The following is a 12,646-nucleotide window of genomic DNA, read 5'->3' as shown; positions in this document are numbered from 1 at the left end:
CGTGGATATGTCCAAACTCATTTTTCCATGTGGAATATGTCCAACTCACCTACACCACTGTGGATTATGCCCAACTCACCTTCCCCACTGTGAATTATGTACAACTCACCTTCCACTATGTGGATTATGTCCAACTCATTTTCCCATGTGGATTATGTCCAACTCACCTTCCCCACTGTAGATTATGTACAAGTCATCTTTCCCAACTGTGGAGTATGTCCAACTCACCTTCCCCACTGTGGAATATGCCCAACTCACCTTTCCCACTGTGGATTATGTCCAACTCACCTTCCCCTCTGTGGATTATGTCCAACTCACCTTCCCAACAGTGGATTATGCCCAACTCACCTTCCCCACTGTGGATTATGCCCAACTCACCTTCCCCACTGTGAATTATGTCCAACTCACCTTCCCCCACTGTGGATTATGCCCAACTCACCTTCCCCACTGTGGATTATGTCCAACTCACCTTCCCCACTGTGAATTATGCCCAACTCACCTTCTCCACTGTGGATTATGCCCAACTCACCTTCCCCACTGTGAATTATGCCCAACTCACCTTCCCCAATGTGGATTATGTCCACCTCACCTTCCACATTGTGAATTACGCCAACTCACCTTCCCCACTGTGGACTACACCCAACAAACCTCCCCCACTGTGGATTACGCCTAACTCACCTTCCCCACTTTGGATTCCGTCCAACTCACCTTCCCCACTGTGGATTATGTACAACTCACCTTTCCCACTGTGCTTTACGTCCAACACACCTTGCCCGCTGTGGATTAAGCCCAACTCACCTTGCCCACTGTGGATATGCCCAACTCACCTTTCCCACTGTATATTATGTCCAACTCACCTTCCCCACTGTGGATTATGTCCAACTCATTTTCCCATGTGGATTATGTCCAAATCACCTTCCACACTGTGGATTATGTCCAACTCACCTCCCCACTTTGGATTATGTCCAACTCACCTTCCCCCACTGTGGATTATGTCCAACTCACCTTACCCACTCTGGATTATGTCCAACTCACCTTTCCCACTGTGGATTATGCCCAACTCATTTTCCCATGTGGATTATGTCCAACTCACCTTCCCACACTGTGGATTATGTCCAACCCACCTTCCCCACTGTGGATTATGTCCAACTCATTTTCCCATGTGGATTATATCCAGCTCACTTTCCCAACTGTGGATTATGTCTAATTCACCTTCCCCACTGTTGATTATGTCCAACTCTCCTTCCCCACTGTGGATTATGTCCAACTCATTTTCCCATGTGGATTATGTCCAACTCACCTTCCCCCACTGTGGATTATGTCCAACTCACCTTCCCCACTGTGGATTATGTCCAACTCATTTTCCCATTTGGATTATGTCAAACTCACCTTCCCCATTATGAATTATGTCCAGCTCACCTTCCCCCACTGTGGATTATGTCCAACTCACCTTCCCAACTGTGGATTATGTCCAACTCACCTTCCCCACTGTTGATTATGTCCAACTCACCTTCCCCAATGTGGATTATGTCCAACTCATTTTCCCATTTGGTTTATGTCCAACTCACCTTCCCCACTGTGGATTATGCCCAACTCACCTTCCCCACTGTGGATTATGTACAACTCACCTTCCCCACTGTGGATTATGTCCAACTCATTTTCACATGTGGACTATGTCCAACTCACCTTCCCCACTGTGGATTATGCCCAACATACCTTCCCACAGTGGTTCATGTACAACTCACCTTCCCCAACTGTGGAATATGTCCAACTAACCTTCCCCACTGTGGATTATGTCCAACTCACCTTCTCCACTGTAGATTATTCCTAACTCACCTTCCCACATGTAGATTATGTCCAACTCACCTTCCCCACTGTGGATTACGTCCAACTCACCTTCCCCACTGTGGATTATGTCCAACTCACCTTCCCCACTGTGGATTATGTCCAACTCACCTTCCCCACTGTGGATTATGTCCAACTCACCTTCCCCATTGTGGATTAAGCCCAACTCATCTTTCCCATGTGCATTACACACAACTCACCTTCCCCACTATGGATTACTCCCAACTCAACTTCCCCACTGTGGATTACGCCCAACTCACCTTCCCCACTGTGGATTACGCCCAACTCAACTTCCCCACTGTTGATTAGTTCCAACTAACCTTCCCCCCCTGTGGATTATGTCCAACTCACCTTCCCCACTGTGAATTATGCACAACTCACCTTCCCCACTATGGATTACTTCCAACTCATTTTCCCATACAGATTATATCTAACTCACCTTCTCCAATGTGGATTTTATCTAACTCACCTTCCCCACTGTGCATTATGTCCAACTTATTTTTATGTGGGTTATATCTAACTCAACTTCATAACTGTGGATTATGTCCAACTCACCTTCCCCATTGTGGATTATGACCAACTCACCTCCCCCAACGGGTGTGGATTATGCCCAACTCACCTTCCCCACTGTGGATTATGCCCAACTCACCTTCCCCACTGTGGATTATGTCCAACTCACCTTCCCCCACTGGGGATTATGTCCAACTCACCTTCACAAATGTGGATTACGCCCAACTCACCTTCTCCACTCTGAATTATGCGCAACTCACCTTCCCCACTGTGGATTATGGCCAATTCACCTCCCCCACTGTGGAATATATCCAACTCATTTTCCCATGTGGATTATGGCCAACTCACCTTCCCCACTGTGGATTACGTCCAACTCACCTCCCCCCACTGTGGATTATGTCCAACACATTTTCCCATTTGGATTATGTCCAACTTACCTTCCCTACTGTGGATTATGCACAACTCACCTTCCCCACTGAGGATTATGTCCAACACATTTTCCCAATTGGATTATGTCCAACTCACCTTCCCCACTGTGGATTATGCACAACTCACCTTCCCCACTGTGGATTATGCCCAACTCACCTTCCCTACTGTGGATTATGCCCAACTCACCTTCCTGACTGTGGATTATGTCCAACTCACCTTCCCTACTGTGGATTATGCCCAACTCCCCTTCTCGACTGTGGATTATGTCCAACTCACCTTCCCCCACTGTGGATTATGTCTAGTTCACCTTCCCCCACTGTGGGTTATGTCCCCCTCACCTTCCCCATTGTGGATTATGCCCTACCCACCTTCCCCCACTGTGGATTATGTCCAACTCCCCTTCGCACTGTGGATTATGTCCAACTCATTTCCTATCTGGATTATGTCCAACTATCCTTTACCACTTTGGATTATGTCCAATTCACCTTCCCCACTGTGGATTATGTCCAACTCACCTTCCCCACTGTGGATTATGTCCAACTCATTTTCCCATGTGCATTATGTACAACTCACCTTCCCCACTGTTTATTATGTCGAACTCACCTTCCCCACTGTGGATTAAGTCCAACTCACCTTCCCGCACTGTGGATTAACTCCAACTCACCTTCCACACTGTGGATTATGTCCAACTCACCTTCCCCACTGTGGATTATATCTAACTCATTTTCCCATGTGGATTATGTCTAACTCATCTACCCCACTGTTTATTATGTACAACTCACCTTTCCCACTGTGGATTATGTCCAATTCATTTTTCCATGTGGATTATGTCCAACTCACCTTCCTCAACTGTGGATTATGTCCAACTCACCTTCCCCACTGTGGATTATATCCAACTCACCTTCCTGACTGTGGAGTATGCGCAACTTACCTTCCCAATGTGGATTGTCCAACTCATTTTCCCATGTGGAGTATGTCCAACTAACCTTCCCCACTGTGGATTATGTTCAACTCACCTTCCCCCACTGTGGATTATGTCCAACTCAACTTCCCAACGGTGGATTATGTACAACTCACCTTCCCCAACTGTGGATTATAACCAACTCACCTTCCCCAATGTCGATTATGTCCAACTCACCTTCCCCCACTGTGGATTATGTCCAACTCACCTTCCCCACTGTGGATTATACCCAACTCACCTTCTCCAATGTGGATTATGTCCAACTCACCTTCCCCACTGTGGATTATGTCCAACTCACCTTCCCGAAAGTAGATTATGTCCAACTCACCTTCCCAATATAGATTATGTCCAACTCACCTTCCCCAATATCGATTATGTCCAACTCACCTTCCCCCACTGTGGATTATATCCAACTCACATTCCCCACTGTGAATTATGCCCATCTCACCTTACCCACTGTGGATTATGTCCACATAACCTTCCCCACTGTGGTTTACGCTCAACTCACCTTATCCACTGTGGATTATGTCCAACTCACCTTCCCCACTGTGCATTATGTCCAACTCACCTTCCCCACAGTGGATTATGTTCAACTCACCTTCCCCACTGTGGATTATGTTCAATTCACCTTCCCCAATTTGGATTATGTCCAACTCACCTTCGCCACATTGGATTATGTCCAACCTACCTTCCCCACTGTGGATTATGTCCAACTCACCTTTCCCACTGTGGATTATGCCCAACTCATTTTCCTATGTGGATTATGTCCAACTCACCTTCCCACACTGTGGATTATGTCCAACTCACCTTCCCCACTGTAGATTATGCCCAACTCACCTTACCACAGTGGATTATGTACATCTTACCTTCCCCCACAGTGGACTATGTCAAACTCACCTTCCCCACTGTGGATTATGTCCAACTCACCTTCCCCACTGTGGATTATTCCCAACTCACCTTCCCCACTGTGGATTATGCCCAACTCACCTTCCCCACTGTGGATTATGCCCGACTCACCTTCCCCACTGTGGATTATGTCCAACTCACCTTCCCCACTGTGGATTATGTCCAACTCACCTTCCCCCACTGTGGATTATGTCCAACACATTTTCCCATGTGGATTATGTCCAACTCACCTTCCCCACTGTGGATTATGCACAACACAATTTCTCCCACCTCCCCACTGGGATTATGCAACAACTGCCCCACTTCCCCAACACCTTCCCCACTGTGGATTATGCCCAACTCACCTTCCCGACTGTGGATTATGTCCAACTCACCTTCCCCCACTGTGGGTCTAACTCACCTTCCCCATTGTGGATTATGTCCAACTCACCTTCGCACTGTGGATTATGTCCAACTCATTTTCCGATCTGGATTATGTCCAACTAACCTTTACCACTGTAGATTATGTCCAATTTACCTTCCCCACTGTGGATTATGTCCAACTCATTTTCCCATGTGCATTATGTACAACTCACCTTCCTTACTGTTTATTATGTCGAACTCACCTTCCCCACTGTGGATTAAGTCCAACTCACCTTCCCGTACTGTGGATTAACTCCAACTCACCTTCCCCACTGTGGATTATGTCCAACTCACCTTCCCCACTGTGGATTATGTCCAACTCACCTTCCCCACTGTGATTTACGCTCAACTCACCTTCCCCACTGTGGATTACACCCAACTCAAATTCCCCTCTGTGGATTATGCTCAACTCACCTTCCCCACTGTGGATTATGTCAAACTCACCTTCCCCCACTGTGGATGATGTCCAACTCACCTTCCCCAATGTGGATTATGCCCAACTCACCTTCCCCACTGTGGATTATGTCCAACTCATTTTCCCATGTGGATTATGTCCAACTCACCTTCCCCAGTGTGGATTATGTCCAACTCACGTTCACCTCTGTGGATTATGTCCAACTCATTTTCCCATATGGATTATGTCCAACTCACCTTCTCCACTGTGGATTATGTCCAACTCACCTCCCCCAATGGGAAATAATGTACAACTCACCTTCCCCACTGTGGATTATGCCCAAGTCACCATCCCCACTGTGGATTGTGCCCAACTCACTTTCCCCACTTTGTATTATGTCCAACTCACCTTCCCCCACTGTGGATTATGTCCAACTTACCTTCCCCACGGTGGATTACGCCCAACTCATTTTCCCCAGTGTGGATTATGTCCAACTCACCTTCCCCCCCTGTGGATTATGCCCAACTCACCTTCCCTACTATGGATTATGTCCAACTCACCTTCCCCACTGTGGATTATGCTCAACTCACCTTCTCCACTGTGAATTATGTCCAACTCGCTTTCCCCACTGTGGATTATGCCCAACTCAAATTCCCTACTGTGGATTATGTCCAACTCACCTTCCCCACTGTGGATTATGTCCAACTCACCTTCCCCATGTGGAATTATGTCAACTCCCCACCTTCCCCACTGTGGATTATGTCCAACTCATTTTCCCATGTGGATTATGTCCAACTCACCTTCCCCACTGTGGAATATGTCCAACTCACCTTCCCCACTGATGATTATATCCAACTCATTTTCCCATATGGATTATGTCCAATCACCATCCCACTGAGGACTATGTCAACTCACCTTCCCATTGTGGATTATGTTATTCCACCTTCCCAATGGGGAAATTATTGTCAATTCACCTTCCCCACTGTGGATTATGCCCAACTCACCTTCACCCCACTGGGATATGCCAACTCACCTTTCAACTTTGATTATGTCCAACTTACCTTCACCCACTATAGATTATGTCCAACTCACCTTTCCCATGTTGGATTATGGCCAACACACCTTCCCCACTGTGGATTATGTCCAACTCACCTTCCACACTGTGGATTATGCCCAACTCACCTTCCCCACTGTGGATTATGTCCAACTCATTTTCCAATGTGGATTATAAACCAACTCACCTTCCTCACTGTGGATTATGCAACAACTCCATTCCCCATTGGGATATGGCCAACCCCACATTCCCACTGTTGGATTAGTCCACCCCTTCCACACCTGTGGATTAAATGCCAACTCACCTTCTGGGATTATGTCCAACTTACCTTATTTTCCAAACTTAGATTATGGTCCAACTCACCTTTTCCCATGTTTGGATTAAAGGGCCAATCCCACCTTCCCCACTGTGGATTATGGTCCAACTCACCTTCCACACTGTGATTATTGGCCCAACTCACTCCTTCCCCACTGTGGATTATGGTCTAACTCATTTTCCAATGTGGATTATAAACCAACTCAACCTCCTTCCCCCACTGTGGATTATGGTAAACTCACCTTCCCATTTGTGGATTATTGCCAACCCACCTTCTCACTGTGGATTATGTCCAACTCAGCCTTCCACCTGTGGATTATGCCCAACTTCCCACCTTCCCACTGTGGGAATTATGTCCAACTCAATTTTCCAATGTGGGATTAAACCAACCCACCTTCCCCACTGTGGAATTATGTACAACTCCAAACCTGTCCCCACCTGTGGATTATGTCCACCCCCTAACCTTCCCACGTGGCTATGTCCTAACTCACCTTCCTTCCCCACTGTTGGGATTAATGGTTCCAACTTCGCTTCCCAACTGTGAATTATGTCCAACTTTTCCCACCTTCCCCCTCTGGGATTATGTCCAACTCCACCTTCCCCATGGGGTGTTATGTTCCCCCAACCCATTTATCCATGTTGGTATCTTATTTGTCCAACTCAACCTTCCCCACTATTGGATTATTGTCCAACTCCACCTTCCCAATTGGATTATGTTCCACTCCCACCTTACCACGTGGATTACATCCAACTCTCCTTCCCCTCTGTGGATTATGTCCATCTTATTTTCCCATGTGGATTATGTCTAACTCACCTTACCCACTGTGGATTATGTCCAACTCACCTTCCCCACTGTGGATTATATCCAACTCATTTTCCCATGTGGATTATATCCGACTCACCTTCCCCACTGTGGATTATATCCAACTCACCTTCCCCACTGTGGATTATGTCCAACTCATTTTCCCTTGTGGATTATGTCCAACTAACCTTCCCAACTGTGGATTATGTGCAACTCACCTTCCCCTCCGTGGATTATACCCAACTCACCTTCCCCACTATGGATTATGGCCAACTCACCTTCCCCACTGTGGATTATGCCCAACTCACCTTCCCCACTGTGGTTTTTGTCCAACTCACCTTCCTAACTGTGGATTATGTCCAACTCACCTTCCCTAATGTGGATTATGTCCAACTCATTTTCTTATGTGGATTATTATCCAAACTCACTTCCCTACTGTGGGATTAGTCCATCTTATTTTCCCATGTGGATTATGTCTAACTCACCTTACCCACTGTGGATTATGTCCAACTCACCTTCCCCACTGTGGATTATATCCAACTCATTTTCCCATGTGGATTATATCCGACTCACCTTCCCCACTGTGGATTATATCCAACTCACCTTCCCCACTGTGGATTATGTCCAACTCATTTTCCCTTGTGGATTATGTCCAACTAACCTTCCCAACTGTGGATTATGTCCAACTCCCCTTCCCCACTGTGGATTATACCTAACTCACCTTCCCCACTGTGGATTATGGCCAACTCACCTTCCCCACTGTGGATTATGCCCAACTCACCTTCCCCACTGTGGTTTTTGTCCAACTCACCTTCCTAACTGTGGATTATGTCCAACTCACCTTCCCTAATGTGGATTATGTCCAACTCATTTTCTTATGTGGATTATGTCCAACTCACCTTCCCTACTGTGGATTATGTATAACTCATTTTCCCATGTGGATTATGTCCAACTCACCTTCCCTACTGCGGATTATGTACAACTCACCTTTCCCCAATGTGGATTATGTCCAACTCACCTTCCCCACTGTGGATTATGTCAACTCACCTTCCCCCTACGGCTCACCTCCCCCACTTTGGATTATGTCCAACTCACCTTCCCCACTGTGGATTATGTCCATCTCCTTCCCTACTCCGGATTATGTCCAACTCATCTACCCCACTGTGGATTATGCCCAACTCACCTTCCTAACTGTGGATTATGTCAAACTCACCTTCCCTGCTGTGGATTATGTCCAACTCATTTTCTTATGTGGATTATGTCCAACTCACCTTCCTCGTGTATTATGTGCAACTAATTTTCCCAGGCGGATTATGTCCAACTCATTTTCCCATGTGGATTATGTCCAACTCACCTTCTCCGTGTATTATGTCCAACTCATTTTCCCATGTAGATTATGTCCAACTCACCTTCCCCCTGTGGATTATGCCCAACTTATTTTCCCATTTGGATTATGCCCAACTCACCTTCCCCATTGTGGACTATGTCTAATTCATTTTCCCATGTGGATTATGTCCAACTCACCTTCCCTATTGTGGATTATGTCCAACTCACCTTCCCCATTGTGGATTATGTCTAATTCATTTTCCCATGCGGATTATGTCCAAATCACCTTCTCTATTGTGGATTATGTCCAACTCACCTTCCCCATTGTGGATTATGTCTAATTCATTTTCCCATGTGGATTATGTTCAACTCACCTTCCCCCTGTGGATTATGCCCAACTTATTTTCCCATTTGAATTATGCCCAAATCACCTTCCCCATTGTGGATTATGTCTAGTTCATTTTCCCATGTGGATTATGTCCAACTCACCTTCCCTATTGTGGATTATGTCCAACTGACCTTCCCCATTGTGGATTATGTCTAATTCAATTTCCCATGTGGATTATGTCCAACTCACATTCCCCCGGTGGATTAGGTCCAACTCAATTTCCCATGTGGATTATGTCCAACTTACCTTCCCCATTGTGGATTATGTCTAACTCACCTTCCCCATTGTGTATTATGTCTAATTCATTTTCTCATGTGGATTATGTCCAACTCACCTTCCCCAATGTGGATTATGTTCAACTCACCTTCCCCAATGTGGATTATGTCTAACTCACCTTCCCCATGTGGATTATGTCCAACTCACCTTCCCCATTGTGTATTATGTCTAATTCATTTTCCCATGCGGATTATGTCTAACTCACCTCCCCCCTGTGGATTATGACCAACTCATTTTCTCATGTGGATTATGTCCAACTCACCTTCCCCCTGTGGATTGTGTCCAACTCACCTTCCCCCTGTGGATTATGACCAACTCATTTTCCCATGTGTATTATGTCCAACTCACCTTCCCCCTGTGGATTGTGTCCAACTAACCTTCTCCATTGTGGATTATGTCTAACTCACCTTCCCCCTGTGGATTATGTCCAACTCACCTTCCCCCTGTGGATTATGACCAACTCATTTTCCCATGTGGATTATGTCCAACTCACCTTCCCCCTGTGGATTGTGTCCAACTCACCTTCTCCATTGTGGATTATGTCTAACTCATCTTCCCCATTGTGGATTTGTCTAACTCATTCTTCCTTCATTGACGGATTATTTCCAACCTCCAACCTCTACCACCCCCCTGTGGAGTTGTGTCCAACTCACCTTCTCCATTGTGGATTATGTCTAACTCACCTTCCCCACTGTGGATTATGTCCAACTCACCTTCTCCCTGTGGATTGTGTCCAACTCACCTTCTCCATTGTGGATTATGTCTAACTCATCTTCCCCATTGGGGATTATGTCCAACTAACCTTCCCCATTGCGGATTATGTCCAACTCACTTACCCATTTGGATTATGTCTAACTCACCTTCCCCCTGTGGATTATGTCCAACTCATTTTCCCATGTGGATTATGTCCAACTCACCTTCCCCCTGTGGATTATGTCCAACTCATTTTCCCCTGTGGATTATGTCCAACTCACCTTCTCCCTGTGAATTATGTCTAACTCATTTTCCCATGGATTATGTCCAACTCACCTTCCCCCGTGATTATGTCCAACTATTTTCCCTGTGGATTATGTCCAACTCACCTTCCCCCTGGATTATGTCCAACTCATTTTTCCCCTGTGGATTATGGGGTCCAACTCACTTCTCCCTGATTATGTCCCAACTCATTTTTTCCCCATTGGTTATGTCCCAACTCCCACAATTTTCCACCCATGTGGATTAGCCAACCCCTCCAACCTTTTCCCCTGTGGGATTATGTCCAAACTAATTTTCCCCTTGTGGTAATTATGTTCCAACTTCAATTTTTCCCCCTGGTGGATTAGGTCCAACTTCATTTTTCCCCTGGTGGAAATTATTAATCCAACCCCCTCCAACCTTTTCCCCTGTGGTATGGAGTCCAAACTCATTTTTCCCAATTGTTGGATTATGTCCCAACTCACATTCCCCATTGTGGATTATGTCAAACTCTTTTTCCCATGTGGATTATGTCCAACTCACCTGGCCTCTGTGGATTATGTTCAACTCACCTTCCCCCTGTGGATTATGTCCAACTAATTTTCCCCTGTGGATTATGTCCAACTCACCTTCCCTCTGTGGATTATGTCCAACTCATTTTCCCCTGTGGATTATGTCCAACTCACCTTCCCCCTGTGGATTATGTCCAACTCATTTTCTCATGTGGATTATGTCCAACTCACATTCCCCCTTTGGATTATGTCCAACTCATTTTCTCATGAGGATTATGTCCAACTCACCTTCCCCCTGTGGATTATGTCCAATTCATTTTCCCATGTGGATTATGTCCAACTCATCTTCCCCCTGTGTATTATGTCCAACTCATTTTCCCATGTGGATTATGTCCAATTCACCTTCCCCACTGTGGATTATGTCCAACTCACCTTCCCCCCGTGGATTATGTCCAACTAATTTTCCCATGTGGCTTGTGTCCAACTCACCTTCCCCACTGTGGATTATGTCCAACTCATTTTCTCATGAGGATTATGTCCAACTCACCTTCCCCCTGTGGATTATGTCCAACTCATTTTCCCATGTGGATTATGTCTAACTCACCTTCCCCATTGTGGATTATGTCCAACTCATTTTCTCCTGTGGATTATGTCCAACTCACCTTCCCCCTGTGGATTATGTCCAACTCATTTTCCCATGTGGATCATGTCCAATTCACATTTCCCCTGTGGATTTTGTCCAATTCATTTTCCCATGTGGATTATGTCCAACTCACCTCCCCCCTGTGTGTTATGTCCAACTCATTTTCCCATGTGGATTATGTCCAACTCATCTTCCCTCTGTGGATTATGTCCAACTCATTTTCCCATGTCGATTATGTCCAACTCACCTTCCCCCCGTGGATTATGTCCAACTCACCTTTCCCCTGTGGATTATGCACAACGATAATGCGACTTCTGCAGCACAGCGTCGTTATGCATACGTTGCTTGTTTCAAGAATGTTTTAGCCTTTTCAAACAATATTTTCTTTTTTACAACGACTAACAATATCGACAAACTGCTACTCCTAAGAAGGTCTTTATTTGTGTTCTTTTGACTAAACCGATCTCCCTGTCCATTTTTAATCGTTAACGCGATTTTTTTTATGAGAATTTCTTTCTTGCGAAAAAGCAATGTTTTCCCTATGATTTGCTCCCAGTTAAATAAAAAAACTAAATGTGATAGAGACCTTTTTTCAGAGTTATTGGATCTAGTCTTCTCTTATTTCTTTTATTTCTTCTTCTTACATCTGTCCCAAAGATACAATTAAAATCTTCAAGCATTCGCTGGATTATGTAATTATTAATACAAGGCCGCACATCAAAATCATATCGACATGCAGATAAAAATATAGTTTTACAGTCAACACGAAACTGGAAGTATTTTAATAAACCCCAATGTAAAACAATGACATGCAGAACTCATCAATAATTTTATTCATCAAGATTTAATTGGCAAGATAAGTTCACCTCCGCATATTTTCTACATCACCCCGACATTAGATTAAGGTCCCAAAATATAATGCACTATAT

General features: G+C 45.3%; 3 protein-coding genes across 3 annotated transcripts; all 3 read left to right on the top strand.

Moving 5' to 3' along the window:
• The first annotated feature begins 395 nt into the window (after positions 1-395).
• LOC135222419 (uncharacterized) lies at positions 396-1,403 on the top strand. The gene has a single exon (XM_064260504.1). It carries the CDS (start codon positions 396-398, stop codon positions 1,401-1,403), a length of 1,008 nt encoding a protein of 335 aa, XP_064116574.1.
• Positions 1,404-2,451: 1,048 nt separating this feature from the next.
• LOC135222416 (uncharacterized) lies at positions 2,452-3,531 on the top strand. The gene has a single exon (XM_064260503.1). It carries the CDS (start codon positions 2,452-2,454, stop codon positions 3,529-3,531), a length of 1,080 nt encoding a protein of 359 aa, XP_064116573.1.
• Positions 3,532-5,933: 2,402 nt separating this feature from the next.
• LOC135222415 (uncharacterized) lies at positions 5,934-6,944 on the top strand. The gene has a single exon (XM_064260502.1). It carries the CDS (start codon positions 5,934-5,936, stop codon positions 6,942-6,944), a length of 1,011 nt encoding a protein of 336 aa, XP_064116572.1.
• Positions 6,945-12,646: the final 5,702 nt, after the last annotated feature.

Source organism: Macrobrachium nipponense, chromosome 3, assembly GCF_015104395.2.
Source record: "Macrobrachium nipponense isolate FS-2020 chromosome 3, ASM1510439v2, whole genome shotgun sequence".
Lineage (NCBI taxonomy): Eukaryota > Metazoa > Arthropoda > Malacostraca > Decapoda > Palaemonidae > Macrobrachium > Macrobrachium nipponense.
Note: the sequence above shows the minus strand (reverse complement) of the source record. Positions and strands in the feature narration are given on the sequence as shown.